Raw genomic sequence first — 15,574 nt, forward strand, 5'->3', positions numbered from 1 at the left:
TAGAGACATTCTCGTTAGGATAGGGAAAGATAGTTTATGCCACCCATTATTGTTTAATAAAATTACAAAATCTTGTACTTTTGTGTTTGCCTCACATATCTGACCCCTCACATACTACAGTGAAAGGCCACTTTTTTCGATAACCCCATAACCAATTGGCTAGGTATTTTAAATAATTGCAATTCCGAAGATGTGGTTAAATCCTTTTTAATCAACCCAAACATTTAATGAAACCACTTACTTTTTAAAATGCCATCACATTTTCACAATGTTTTGTAATGATCCTCAGTTCAAGTGGCCTAATAAAGTCAAAGGTCAAAAGCATTAATCAGAATAATTTAAACCAATGCACACATGCAAGGAATCCTATATTATTAATGTTAATGAGAACCTGAAAACAATTAGACTCACCTGTGAATGCAAGGAAATATCTCTTTCACCACAAGGACAATTATGCCTTTTCTGGGCTTAGAACGCCCTCTCAGAATTTCCCTTTTGACTTGTTGCCTCTGTAGTCTCCTATATGCCACCCCTCAATCCCCACCCCCCTAACTCTCCTTCCAGCTAACGCTGCTGTGAAACACCATGGTGTGTTCCCTCCTGAGTGTCCTTCAAATGTTTTGTCATTCTTCCCACCAATCTAGTTACCAATTCCACACTAATAGAGGCCCATGGCTGTGCAGGCCTGATCAAATGAGGGTTAGCAGCAACAACCACATTAGGATATCCTGATCCTACTCTTCCCTGGGAGGAACTATTTGGCATACATTTCACTAACTATTTAAACATTGGCCCCTAACAGGTCATAGGTGTGTGTTACCCTTGCATATTATTTACAGAAACTATAGTGGGGACCTGAGCCTGGTTTTAAGATTCAGTTAATGTTCTCTAGTACACCATGCCCAGAACAGTTAGCCCTGTGTCAGTATTAACGTTCAGGTATTTAGTCTAATGAGCTTGGGTGCTGTGTCACATGCATTGAAATAAAATCTTTTGAAAATGGCCTTTTTGTCTTTGTACTCTCCAGAAACAGGTTTGCGATGATATTAGCCGACGCCTCTCAACACTTGAACAAATGTGGAAGACTGGAAAGCTGTCTCCCTCAGTAAGGAAGAGAATGAATATCCTAGTATGCAGTGAGTATCGGAGGAGATCACATCTATACACCTAGTATTTCATGTTCTAATGACTGGTAGCATCACTATTGTTTTGTGAAGATCAGTAAAAGGAATCCACTGCACAATTTCACGCATAATTCCAAAATGTGGCTTGAGTGAATGATGCATGTGATAAACATTCTACCCCGTTGTCTTCTGGCTTTTCTTGTGTGGATTGACTTCTGATGCACAGTGTCCTAGACTACAATGTCACTGGGCACCTGACTTCAGCCTCCAAAGAAGACAAAGGCCTCTTTGCTTGGGTGGTTGGATTACACTAGGATTTAATTAGAAAAATCAAGTTTTGTTGTATAGAATTGGAAAATACCTAGTAAAATTAAGCCTGAGAAAGCAATAGTCTGTAAGACTTAAACCATCGAACTGATGCATTTGAAACTGAAAACTAGCATACACTGGACCGCCACAATTCACCATGTACAGAATTGTACACTGTTTTGGGCTCCAAGAGGTGCTGTACCTGCAAATGGCATAGGTGATCGGGACCATGAGTAGCTGCAGTGAGTTACAGGAGCAGATGTTTTACTACAGGGAAAAAAAAATTGTTTAGTATACCCATATCTCTTGAGCTTGTATATCGGTTGTCTGCTTAACATTTAGTTGAACGCAACCTTGACAAGCATTGGCAAAGTCAATCGGTTTCACTCAAATTATTTTAGCAACGATTTTCATAATTGGTTGCAATCAGTACCTGTGCTGTGTCCCAGATGGGAGCCTGCATGGTTAAATCATCATCATTCTCATGGTGTTAAGTTTGGTCATCTCTTTGATCAACCCATTTTCCTCCTTTTTGCTCTTGTATGGGAGTGTTTCCCCCATGCACCCATCCCCAACGGAGTAAACTAAATTTACCACCTTCAATAATATGATAATGGAACCACACCAAGATTGCCTTGGCAAACCTTCAAGGGTCACCCCCTGCAGGAGAATTCTGGACCAAACTGTATATCACTGGATCAAAAGATTAAGGTTTAATTGATTGGTCTAATTATGATTGAGGATGCCCAAGAACAAATGTAGGGCTAAAATCTTAACTGTTGAAGGAGGATTTGGAACTCTCTCCTGAAGGACCTACCGATCTGAAACGCGTTGAGGCAGAACACCTTTCAAATTCAATGTAAGATGAATATCTCATTGAATTCTTTTCATTACTTTTTTGATTGTTTACTCAAGTTTAAACATGTACAGTGAACTTTGTTTTGACACATATGTTGATATGTTGTCTAAAAGAACTGCTTTTTTCAATGTCTAAAATACACTAATGAAAATCAAAATGAAGTAATTTAATTGTATATTGAATGCATTTAATATTGAAGATAATTTTGAGTAGTCATTGAACAATTATCATTGACACACTAACATAAAGGTTGAGCAGGGGAAGTGACCTTGGAAGTTTTCTGAGGCAATTTCTTGTTTATATTTTTCTTACACCAAGTGTATTTACTTCTGCCGCACCCTGAAATGTATTCAATGTGGAGTTTAATTTAAGTAGTGCCCGCTATGTTTATTTATTGTATTTATTTTAAAATGTTTTTATTGGCATTTATAGTATACATCAACAGTTTTCTTCTCAATTTGCCATCCTTGTTACATGTGTGTGTAAGATTGTGTTAAAACAACTAACATAATAACAAAACAAACGGTCTTCATCATTAGCTCTGCATTTAGGGTGCACATCTTCCTGTTTAAGGAAGCCCTGTTATGTAGGGCAGCTGAACATTTGCCCGGGGCCATAGGGTGTCTGCCTGGGTTTCCCTGTTTCAGTAGCCCAGTCCTTGGCGATTCTGGGCATCTTAAGTGTGAGCGCAGTTTGATCATGGGGGTTTATCATCTGATGGGTGGAACATGTCCCAAGTCCAGGCCTCATATGCAGGACCCACCTTGTCTCCAGCCCTGGCCACCCCATACCCTCGTTTCTGCACTAGACCAGTGCTCGAGTTCGCTGTGTCATCTGGAGTATTGTGGGCCCCCAACCTTTTCCCACGCCATTGCAATGGACCTTTTGGCCAGCACACACACCATATCCATACATTTAATTATAAGTCTGAATTTGCTGATTCGTGGGTAGGCTCCCAAAAGGCATTCCTTAGGAGTCCATTTGTATCTAGTCACCCCAGCCTTTCTGCAAGATTGCTCTATTTTGGCCCAGAAGCGTCACACCTTCAGACACTACCAGAACATGTGCATTATTCCCGCTCCCTCTGACCCACACCAAGGTCAACATAGATTTGTGTTTTTACTGAATTTAGCTATTCTGCTCGGAGTCATGTAGGTCCTGTGCAGGACATTTAGTTGGATTAGCCTAAATCCGGCATTTCTTGACACTTCCCGGGGGTACACTAGCATCCTCTCCCACTCCTATGTAATGCCAGTCCCCACATCTACCTCCCACCACTGCATCAGCTGATTGCTTTTGGGGTTGGGTCTATCTGCCAGTAGGTTGTAGAGCCTGGTCACTGACTTCCATCCATCACCCAAGTTATGGAGTAGCGTTAGTAGCGGGTCTGCCTCCGTGACCCCAGGCCATTCTCTCCAGTACCTTTTGCTACCCTCCTGACCCTCTGGTACCATAGGAATTGGCCGTTGGGCAGTCCTTCTTTCTCACTCGTGGAGTCAAACTCCTTGAAAACGCCCTCCTCATAGGTGTCCCCCCAGGTGTAAATGCTGCACCTTTCCCACGCCTTACGGTTGCCAGGTCCACCTTGACTGCGCAAACTGCGGCTGTGATTGGGGTCTCAGGTGAGTAGGGGTGTTCGCATCCTGTCAGTTTTAGGGCCCTGTCCCAAACTCTCCTGCCCAATCGTACAATCATTGGAGTATTGCTCAAGCACCTCAGTGAGACCCACAGTGTTTCTTTTTGGCGCACAGGTGGTACTAGCCGTTTATCAGCTTTGTCTCCGAGGGGGCCTAATCTGCAAGCCATTTGGCCACAAAGCCAAGTTGTGTTGCCAAAAAGTACCTCTCCAGATCTGGGAGTTGGACCCCGCTCTCCTTGTACGTTAGTGTCAGTGTGGTCAGAGATAGCCTATGTCTAGCGGGACCCCAAAGCAATTCTCTCAGTAGTTTTTCTAGTAGCTGAAAAAAGAGGCAGGAACGTAGCAGTGAACATTTTGGAACAAGTATAGGAACCGTGGTAAGACTTATCATCTTGATGATGGTGACCCTGCCCATCACTGTAGCGGGAGCCTGGACCAAAACTTCATGGACTTCCTGAGTCCTTGCACCGCCAGTACAGTGTTTCCCTCGTGCATTAATTGAGGCGTGTGCCAAACATTCACCCCTAGGTACTTAAACGGGTTCAGCTGCCACCGAATCCCAACTTTCGGAAGTTCTCCCTCCGATTTCTTTGTTGGCCCTGCCAGTGGGAATATGCAAGACTTCTACCTGTTAAAGGAGATCCCTGACATCCTCGCGTAGTTCCCCAGCACTTCTAAGATCGTTGGTACATTAAGGTGAGGGTCCTGCAGATATAGCAGTACATCATCTGCGTATAGGGTCACAACATGATACACCCTGCCCACTCTTATACCTGCGTCAAAAAATTGTTTCCTGAGGTATATTGCTATAGGCCCTAATCCCAGGATGTAGAGCATTGGCGACAACGGGCAGCCCTGTCTGGTGCCCCTTTGGATATCCCTTGGTGCTGACACTGTTCTACCTGTCTTTATCCTAGCCATCGGCACTTCGTATAGTATCTTTATCCACCCAATGAAGTATTCACCCAGCCCGAACTTCTTCAAGAAGGCTATCGGCAATTCCCAGTATATGGAATCGAACGCCTTTATAGCGTCTAGGGAGACTGCAGCGTATTGTTCCTGCGAGTCTGTTTGTGCGATAATGTGTTGCAGCCTTCGTAAGTTTATTGCTGTTTTTCTGCCTGGTATGAACCCGGTCTGATCCTTGTGCACTATAGTCCCTATAACTTTTGACAACCGATTGGCCAGTATGGTTGTCAGTATTTTAATGTCATAGTTCAACATTGCTAACAGCCTATACAAGCCACACTCATCTGTGGGTTTCCCAGGTTTGGGTATTGGGACCACTGTCTCCCTCGTGATTCTCTTTAACACCCCGGTTTTGTATGCTTCGTTAAAGACCTTGTTAGGACCAGGGACAGTTCAGAGCAATATACCTTGTAGAACTCGGTGGGTAACCCATCACTCCCAGGTGTCTTGCAGGTGGTTAGTGACTTAATTGCGTCGCTTATATAATCAACCGAACTGCCCGTCGGGCACTATCTAATGAGGGTAGGCCAATTTCTTCCAACGTGTCTAGGATTTCATCCTGGGGTATTAGTGTCATGATTATACAATCGGGAGTAAAATTCGCTAAGTGTCATTAATCAAAGATTGTGCTGTGTGCACAGAGCCAGATTTATCTTTAATTTCTGTAATCACATGTCTAGGGTTCTCCCTTTTGCATAGCGACGACAGTAACCTGCTGTGTTTGTCACCTTCAGAGTGTGCTCTGGTGGTTTTTGCAATGTAGTCAAATTTAGTTAGTCAGGCGTTCTCGCAATCGTCCCTTGCTACCGCCAGCTCTAGTTCAGCCTCTCTAGTTTTATGGGCAGAGGCCTCCATCAGCCTGATCTTCCTCTCGCCTACCTCCCAATTCACTTCTCAGTGATTTTCTGATGCCCCCAGAGCTAGCAATGACCTCCTCCTCCCCCCTAACCACAGCTTTCAGTGCCTCCCAGACTGTGTCCCAACCCTTCACACTCCCCACGTTATCTTTGTACTCCACTATTCTGGTCCGAAGGCCCTCCCTGAAAGCGCCATCTGTCAGGTTGTCTGTTGGCATGCGCCATAGTGGTATAGGCGGCCTAGGGCCTTGCATCTTCCATTCCATGAGCAACAGCGAATGATCTGATATCGACCTGCCTAAATATAGTGCCGACACTCTACTTGGGGTAGGTGTGTTCTATCTATTGGTAGGTAGTCTATCCTGGTATATAGCCCACGAGGAGACGAGAAATAAGAGTACTCTCTGCTCTCTGGGTGAAATTCTCTCCATACCTCCACCAAATACAGGTTGCCTATCACCTCGTTGAGCGAGGATGGGATCACCCTCGCCCCCCTGGTTCGGGGGGCTAGATCTGTCAAGGACAAGGTCACAGACAATTGAAATCTCCCCCCCAGATAAACAGGCAGTCTCGATAGGGAGCTAACTTTGCGCTCAATTTGGTCAAATACGCTGAGGTTTCCAGAATTAGGGTGGTAGGAGTTGACTATGCAGACCTCTAGCTGTTCAATGCTTCCCCTAAGTATCGGGTATCTTCCCTCCGCGTCTACCTCTTTAGTTAGTAGTCGGAAAGACACCGTGTCACAAAGCCACGTGTATACTACTCTTGCGTAGAGTATGCCGCTCCATACCCCTGTCCGCGCCAGTGCTCCATTACTTTGTTATTGCTATCAGTAGTGAGGTGAGTTCCTTATAGTAGAGCAATGGAAATTTGTTTCCTCTTAAGAAGGATTTGATCCTGTTCTGCGCATATAGGTGCCCATCCTTCCGACATTCCATGTCGGCACTTTTATGTCAGCTGCCATTGCTGCGTAAACTAACCCAGTTCCACTCTCCACCCGCTCTTTGCCTCCGGCTACCCATCTCCTTCCTTCTGTGCCAATTTCTGCCCCCTACGATTCCCCATTCAAGTGTTTTGTTCCCCATTATATCAGGTAATGTGAAGACCTTAGAACAGTTCAAACAACAAAAAAAACAAAGTTAACCAACTGCACCCAGCAGTTGCTCCAGAGAGGCAACGCTTAGGTGCCCCCGCTCCGTCTTGGCCCATCCGGGTCCTCATGTGCGGGTCGTGTCCGGTCAACGACAGGCTGACACTAGTCCCTTCGCGGGGATGCTCCTGTGAGCCCAGGCCGAGCATCTCGGCATCCCATCCGACATAAGATCTGTATTTTTGTTGCAATGGATTTGTGTGTTCACGGTAGTGTTTTATTCGAGAATTTTGCCAAGGCGCCTCAGTCATCGGGTGCTCCCCTGTTGCCGCAGCTCGGACTATGTCACGGCTTCTTCGCCCTCGGCCATGTTATGTTCCAGCCACATTGTGGCCGCCGCCGGGGTTTCCAGGAAGACAGTTTTTACCTTTTGTACAGCACTTTGAGCCTTGACAGGTATAGTAGCATGTATCTGAGGTTCAGCTGCCGTAGTCTTGCTTTGATCAGGACGAAGGAGTTCCTTGCTCTCTGTACTGCAGGGGTGTAGTCCGGGTATATGGCGATTCTGGCATTATCGCTTCTAATTTCCCCACCGTCTCGAGAGTAGTGCAGTATGATTTCTTGGTCCTGGAAGTTCAGGATCCTAGCTATCAGTGGTCGGGGGTGTGATCCAGGTGGTGGTCTCTTTTATAGGGATCAGTGGGCCCGCTCCACCGCAAAGCCCTGTGAAAGACGACCAGCGCCAATGTCCTGCTGCAGAAGGGTTTCCACAAAGTTCGTGGGGTTGGAGCCTTCCATCCCCTCCGGGACACCCAGTAGGTGTACGTTGTTGCATCTAGACCGCCCTTCCGCATATCGGCCCTTTCTTCCAGGATTTTGTTTCTCCTCCAGATCCTGCACTCTGGTTTGGATATCTTTCAATGCTTCTGCGGTTTCCTGTTGTCCCGCCTCAGTAGCCGATACACCCTCTGTGAGGTTGCACATGTCCTGGCGCATCAGTTGCATGTCCGCCTTGACCTACTCTATTTTGGTGTCTATGAAGGTGCGCAGTCCCGCGATGGCCTCCAGCACCTGTTTGTCTTTATTGATTACATCTGGGGTTGCCTGGTCTGTGCGGGCCTCGTTAGTGTTCTGCGTTTGGTCACGCGGTTTAGCTGCTGTGAGAGATTCCATGATTGTGGAGATGCTTTTCTTTTTAGATGGGGACATGTCATCCAGTAGTGGATCAAGGTAGTGCTAGGTGTTGGGTTGGCACAGCGTTTTGTTAGGCACTTTTGAGTGTGAAGTCTCACTCCGAACTTGTCTTGGCCGGGCCCATGCCTGTGGCGTTCGTTTGCGTCTCGGTTCTATCGTATTTTAGCTCTGGTGGCCAGGCGGAGCTGCATGCCTAAAGGTTTGCCCCAATGTTTGCTGGGCTCCGCTGTGTGGTGTCCTTCAGGGCATTGCTCTCTGAAGGCTGTAGGATCCTTAGTGTTATTAGGGTATTTCCGCCCTTCTTAGTTTTCAGACTTCCAGGCGCAGCTAGGTGTGTCACAGATCCAGGAATAATATCCTTAGTGGGTGCGCGGTTGATCGTGCCTGTCAGCCCCCAGCAGGCCTCCAGTTTATTGAGGGAGTATTGGTGGACTGATCTTTCCAGGTCCCAGACCTCGTCTTGGCCCTTTTTTCCGTGGCCCTGCCTCTCAGGTCAGGCCATATCTTGTAGGGATGAGTGGCAGTGCAGTGGTGGGTGACCATTGATGATAGCGGGTTTCAGCCGCCGGATTCCCTTCAGCCTGACTGGGTAGTTTAGCTTTGCATCCACCCGTGGGTGGTGGTGTGGTGGGAGCCGGGGAGGTTGCCTGGGACCGCCGCCCGCTCGTTTTGCCCTTCAATTTGCCTGGGGGTGTGGTTATGGTGCGGCTCAGTATCATCCGGACCCGCTAGAGTATGAGGTTGGTGTAGTGGCGTGAGGCCCCCTGGTAGTGGCCCCGCTGGATGGCGCCTGCTGGTCGCTCCGCATGCGTCCAGTGCTTCAGCGCTCGCAGTATGGCCCCAATGTACGGAGCGGGGAGATGGGAGCGTGTAGTGTAGGCTTCCCCCGGCCTAACCGTTTGTACTGGGGGCAGATTCCTGGTCGGTAATGAGGTGTCTGCTCTCAACTTTAGCCTCCTCCGTTTGCTGCTTTGGGCGGTATGGGCCTGGGCCGTAAAGTACTCAGGTTGGGTCAGGGCAGGTACTAACTTACTTTCTTTTGCTCTGGTCAGGCAACTGTGTCGCTCCTCTCTACTGGCGGGGACAGTTAGTGGACCATCAGGCAAGTGTCGCCTCCACAGCCCTCAGCACAGGTGGCGCATGTTATCCATGCGCGTGTGAAAGGTTTGTGAGCAGCGCACCTCCTTATGTAGTGTTCCAAGTCTCTTGGGAAGCCGGACCCCGTAGCTGGGTAAGGTCGTTGCTTCTCTGTGGTTGCCCCCCACTCTGTGTGCCTGTCTCAGCCCCCTCGCTTGTCCCCTGCAGCCAACAGCACTCGCTCAGTCACCATTTCAATTGTAATTGGCTTCGGCAGCCCTCCATTCTACTCCTTTCTTGCTGGAAGCACCCAATATGCTGTTTGGGGTTGTTTTCGCCGGCACCCCAACATTCATTACTTCCTGCTGACTCTGCCACCCTTCCAGGCTTCTATGTCGTGCGGTGTTCACGACCTGATCCCCAACGTACTGCTTTCTCAGCACAGCTCTGTCGGACTGCTCCGGTCTGCATGCTCCTTCAGGGCAGCTGCAGTGTTTCATCGCCTCCTTCACTCTGACCCACTGGGCCTGCGCGCTGGCCACCCGCTGCCGCCACTCACCGCCAGAGGCCAGTGCCTCCAGCCCTCACCGCACCCAGACGATCATGCCTCGCAGTGCACTCTGGCACTGCAGTGGGCAGAAGGGCCTGCAGGCAGGTCTGACATTTGCTTCTCTCGTTCCGCAACGTCCTATGTGGCGGTCTACTTCAGGTCGGCCCTTCCCCCACAGCGTTTCAGAGCCGCGGCTCAGGCCGCCATTTTGCACACCCAGGGGCACATTTTCAGCAGGCTCTAATTTCGGGATCCAAGCTCCGATTTTCACCGTTGTTTCGACCGCTGAGTGCAGGATCGCTTACCCTGCAATTTTCAGATCTCACGGTTACCGTTGTCAGTAGAGTTCAGGATCTTGTAAGGATCAGGACGGGAGCTCTGCCAAGGCACACCTTTACTCCATGAGCTCAGGCCACGTCCCCCTCATATATATTTATTGTAAACACAACAGACCCAGTTGTTAATATGTCAGTACCATCATTCACAGTTAATTACTTCAGTCTCCTTTAATTCTAATGCTTCTAGTAACAGAAGCCCCCAGGTAATCACCTCATTACAACATACAATATTACGGCATATGCCCATCAGGATTATTATGCCACAGAATATGTCCAGCAGATTTCTACTGCCCCATAACATGCCACCATAATTACTGTGGCCATCAAATGTAATGTGCCAGTAGAATGTGTTGATGATTACCATGCTGCTAAGTAGGCATAGAGTCATAGTGCATGATTACATCAATTCCAGTTACTGTGATAGTGAAACCTGTTCATCAGAATTAATGTGCTCTAGAATAGGCCCATTTTACTGTTCCACAGTATGTTTTATATAGTTACTGTGCTAGAGAGAATTTTCACCAGTTAAAATGCTAGAGAAAGTGCCGAACTACCATGCGTAACAAGGAAGGAGGAACAGAATGCTTAACATACATCAGTAGGGAACGCATGTTTTTTTTTTTTTCTCCCTTGACCACAAATCAGGCGTAGGTATTAAAAAGGGTTGTGCACAAAGCAAAAGATGATATACAGTAATTGAAGAAGGATAACAATATGATAGGGATGATCTTTCTCTCCCTCTCATGTGTCCTTACTGGCCCAGCCTACTCTCAAGCAGGGATCCTAATTTCTCTCTTTCTGCCTTACAATTCCCCATCCTGATGATGGCTGATAAATTTACAGCACACCACCATTGCTGAAGGGCCAAAACACAGTTGTGTCGACAATCCTATCACCACACAGTGTTCAGTTCATAGCACTGTCGATAAAGCGGATTAATTGGGCATATGTAGTAATACACTGCTCCAGATAATGTTTAGGGACTGTCGAGCTTGGATTCAATCTTCTGTTTGCATATTAGACCTATAAGTAATGTTGATTGTTTTTGTATGCATGGAATGTATGTTTACTATCCTGTGTTATTTGTTGATTAAGTATATGTACATTGTTGTGGGTTCAGATAAGAAGTGTAATAAAGTGGTGCGTCTCATTATATCTGGGCTCGCCTGGATCAGTTTTTTGATATATAGATGTATGTTATCACCTGGAGAGATAAGGAAATTGCCAGGTGCCCCTTCAATTTTTTTTTATCAAGCTAAATACTCTACTCCTTCCCTGTGTTCTCTGTTTCGTACTAGCTTCTGGGTTATAGCACCATCCTCCCTCCTTGCACCACCTTCTTCTAGAGATATTATCTCTCTCAAGGTTTGGGGTATTTGGCTTAGCCACCTGCTGTTCTCTCCTCCTGCTGTGTTCTCTGCTAACACCAGATCTCTGGAATGCCAGCCTAACTCCCACCAAACGTGGTGGCGTCTGCCTCTTTTTATATAGTGGGCATGGTTCTAATTGCCCCTTTAAGCTGATCTGTGGATCTGTGCCACCACTCACCTCCTCCCCATGTATTTGCCCTCTCCTAGTGGAATCAGGTGTTGCACGCTTCCCATTTGTCTACAATATATGATATGATAGGTTATTTATAACGTGCTTATTACCCAGAGGTTTCTAAGCGCGGACCCTGGGATCGAACCTGTGCTGCTCTGTGTCGTCTTGGTTCCAAGGCAAGTACGTTGCCGCTGAGCTATCCTCCCTAATCCTCTCTGCTAATTTTTTCCGTGGGCAGAGGGCTCAATTTAAGTCAGCCGGCATCTTTAAATCTGGCAAGAGCACATGGCGGCCAGATGGTCCTGCATTCTGGCTTCTGTACTGCACTCCTATGCCTCTTCTCATCTGCTTGCTTGTGAATGCCCCAGTTTCCTCATGCTACCATACAAGCCCTGCCATGGGACTTCTCCTTGGGCGTGCATGGTTTTGAATAGTGTTCTGGAAAAGCCCAAGGAGTGCAGCAGGCTTATAGCACAGACTTGCATCTTTCCCAAAACATTTCTCATAATATGGCAGTGTATATTTTTCGGCTTCCTGCTACTACTCCACTCCTGATTTTCCTCTTGAGGGTGTGGGGGGGGCTTGGACTTCTTCTTCCCATGCAATATGTCTTGTGGTGCACCACACTGGGTGGATGTCTGTAATTGGGATGACTGAGTGTTTTGCTGAATGTTGTGGAGGGTGTGATGGCTGAGTAGACTTTGAGGGGTACTCCATATAACACCTCTTGTGGGGCTGCATTATGTAGTGGGTGGCTTGCTCTGATCCCCCAGAGTTTTCTGGGATCTCTGTGGTCTCCCTATAAGAGACTGTCTCACATACATGATTGCCCATTGTAATCAATATGATAATCAGGATTACTGTAGTTTTCCAAACAGATTTACTGCCCCACTGAATATGTGTTTAACTAGCTTCAAAATCCCTGTATTTTCTGTCGGGATGGGGCTTTCTCCCTCTTATTCTGACTTTTTCTGATACCAAGATAACTGTTAAATACCTTCTGAGCAGCTGCGGTGTTAAAGTTAGACACAGATGGCTCTCTTCCCATGTCCGCTCTGTTCTTAGTCAAGACACTGGCACCTTTCGTATAAGTCTGTACTACACAGGTTGGTAGTGTGGACGAGTAACCAGGCTTATCTCAAAAGGGGTCAATGTGAGCTGTAGGGGAGTTATACAAATGTTTACAGTGACAAGTATTCAAGTAGACACTTACCCACAGGGTTTCTTGATAAAACAATGAATTTATTTACCAGTCAGTTAATGTAAGCCTTCTTCAGAAGGGAGCACTATAAAATACCACACAAATGTACTTCAAAATTATACTCTCAAGTTCAGAATCAGTAAATACCCATTTGTGATGGCATACAGCAGAGACCTACACCCACAGGTGACTTCAATTGCTAGGGTGCTATTGACATTAATGTATTACTGTTGGCATTCCGAATTAGTTAAGAGCAAGCAAAAGGAAAAGATGATTAGAGCAAACAAGCTACTGTAAATACTTTCAGATCCCCCAATAAGAGTCATTCAGTTAAAACAGGCTAAGCCAAAGTCAATAGGCAAGAGTCTATATGAGCTGAAGCACTTCTTTGAAGGGAAGTAGAAAAGTCTTTGCACAATGGTTCAGAAGTCTTTGAAGAAAAAGATGAATCAATGTAGGGCCACAAGTTGTTAGACTTGTGAGTAGTAGAAGATGCAAGCTACTCTACAGCAAGAGGTAAGTTCTCTTTGACCTTGTACAGTACCTTTAAAATTACGAAAAGATGCAGCAGATGACTCCTGTTCCTGTGCAGCTCCGCAGATCTCTTTTCCTGGGCCTCAGTCGTGGGGACAAGAGGGAGGATGTCGGAGGACTCCTGCAGTGGGACGGTCAAAACTTGCATTGCAAACTTCACTTTCAGTGGCTGTTCAGTGTTTCAGCTCCTTGCGTCTACCGCAAATAGCAACACCGCGGTTCCTGGCTGTCGAGGTGGACTTTCCTTGCTTCTGGGGTCCCGCACTCTGTTGAAGAGAATCGGGCTCGGTCAGTCCTGCTTCCTGGGAGTCTGGAGGATCTTCCTGGAGCTCTTGGCCAACTTAAAAGCAACTAACACAAGCTGGTGTTCCTCTCCCTGGCTCTACGGTTTCCAGCAGCAACTCTGTGGAGATTCAACCAGCTCCGAGGAGGGTGTCTAGGTGGCTTACTTTGGAGTTGATTGGTCCCACCAACTGAAGGGGAGAAGTCGTCCATGCAGGAAATTCTCTGTCGATGCAAACTTGGCGTTTCGGCACTGCAGCAGGGCTTCACCGGGCAAACCAATGGTGCAGGAGTTGCAGCAGACGTCCTCTTCCAAGTTGTTCTTCGGTTCATTCGTCCAGTGGTCCACTCTGCCTTCCATGCCAAAAGACTTGCCTTTTATACAGTTTTCTCCCTTTCATTCCAGCCCAGCTGCCAGTCACCCAGCAGGGTGGCTGTCCTTGCCAGACAGTCAGCCGGTCAATCATCACAGAGTGCATTTGGGTCTCCTAGGAGACTAAGCACAAGGAATTTCGGGCACCTCCCTCACTTCCTGCCTACTCCAGACACCCTGGATCCAGAGGCGGGCTTCACTCGTGAATCCCGCCAACGACAAACCAAACAAGGGGACCAAACCTGGTTTGGCGCGCAGAGTAAACCTCAAGAAGGACCTTTCCGCAAAGAAATGGTGAAAAAAGAACGGGGTCATTTTGATAGAAATGGTACCCTTTGGTGCTTTACTGCAGTTGCCAACGCAGCCCGCGGTAAATGCACACCACGATAGTAAAAACGAAACGACTGCCACCAGCCATTCAGTGAGGAAAGGCTAACATAAAAATGTTACATGAGAAGTTATACACAAGGGGATACTAGGTAACCCCTCCAGCACCCTATTGTAAGATAGTGTGGGCTGGGTCTAGAAAGTTACAAATGTAAGTAAAGTCAATTTCACTTTACTGCTCTGGGAAACAGTAGTTTATCCCAGAGAAGGTATTTAAACCTTGGGGAAATCTAAGAGACTTCCCTGTGTCACTGCACTAAAGGTGCTGTGTGCCACAATGTAAAAGATGATGCCTAAGGAGTTTTTCAGACTCCACAACCAGAGTTTAGCAATCACATTAAAATACATGACTGGGAAAAAGGGTCTCACTCTCCAGGTTAAAAAAAGAAATCAAGTCCTCAAAATAAGGCAAAGTTGCTGGGGGTCTCTAAGGTAGAGGGAATTGACACATTTCTGAGAATTCTCCCTAACAGGCGGAAACCAGAGAATGCGGCGGAAGAAAGGAGGAGCAATGAGACATGATGTTAAGAACAGACTTCAATTGAGAGATGCTGCACACTTATAGTCGGGGAACATTTGCACAATGTAGTTATATAAAAATATGGTTATTTATCATATATGCTAGGGCAATGTTAAAATCACTATAGTTCAGGTAAGTAAAACTAGTTCACACAGATGGATATATGCATGGATAATTGCTGTGTCAAAACTCAGTTCAATGGTAGACCTTTAGATGATAAACAGTTAAGTATAGAATAGCTTCAGGTTAGCATATCATTCATCTGAAATCATTTACTGAAATTAGCATTACTGGTAGGTAGGTAGGCAACTTTAGGAAAGCCTTATCTTTAGGAATCCAACCCTATCTGGGGAATGAGTGTCTCAAAAGTCAGATGGGGACACTGAGGGACCAGTGACCCTCGGGCGGCAGAACAAAGGAAGGCAGACACTGTCAAACTTATCAAATATCAGAAAAGACGTTTTCATAACAAGTAATGAAATTGGATTCAAATGGTTCAATGGGGCAAGAAAGGCCACATGAAGGATTTCAGCCTTTAGGACGTATATCCTTAGGCCTGGTAGAACATGGTTGGGTTGTCCATCCCAACCGGACGCAGGTAGCTCAGGAGGAGCGAACAGCAACACAACTGCCCAGGAGTCGCACAATGCATTCTAAAATGAAGAACGACAATGTCACTGGCAGGTCCCCATGGTAAAACCACAGCAGCTCCGGTTTGGGTCTCTGGCC

General features: G+C 46.7%; 1 protein-coding gene across 4 annotated transcripts in view; it reads left to right on the forward strand.

Annotated features, from left to right (window-relative positions):
• Positions 1 to 15,574, forward strand: part of SRA1 (steroid receptor RNA activator 1) — a 246,957-nt gene that overhangs the window by 146,609 nt on the left and 84,774 nt on the right. For all 4 annotated transcript variants that reach the window (XM_069654244.1, XM_069654245.1, XM_069654246.1 and 1 more), the window contains exon 4: positions 1,028 to 1,136. In XM_069654244.1, coding sequence (XP_069510345.1) covers positions 1,028 to 1,136 — 109 coding nt within the window. The remainder of the gene's footprint in view (positions 1 to 1,027; positions 1,137 to 15,574) is intronic.

This window comes from Ambystoma mexicanum, chromosome 3q (genome assembly GCF_040938575.1).
Source record: "Ambystoma mexicanum isolate Mex_15411 chromosome 3q, UKY_AmexF1_1, whole genome shotgun sequence".
NCBI classification, from domain to species: domain Eukaryota; kingdom Metazoa; phylum Chordata; class Amphibia; order Caudata; family Ambystomatidae; genus Ambystoma; species Ambystoma mexicanum.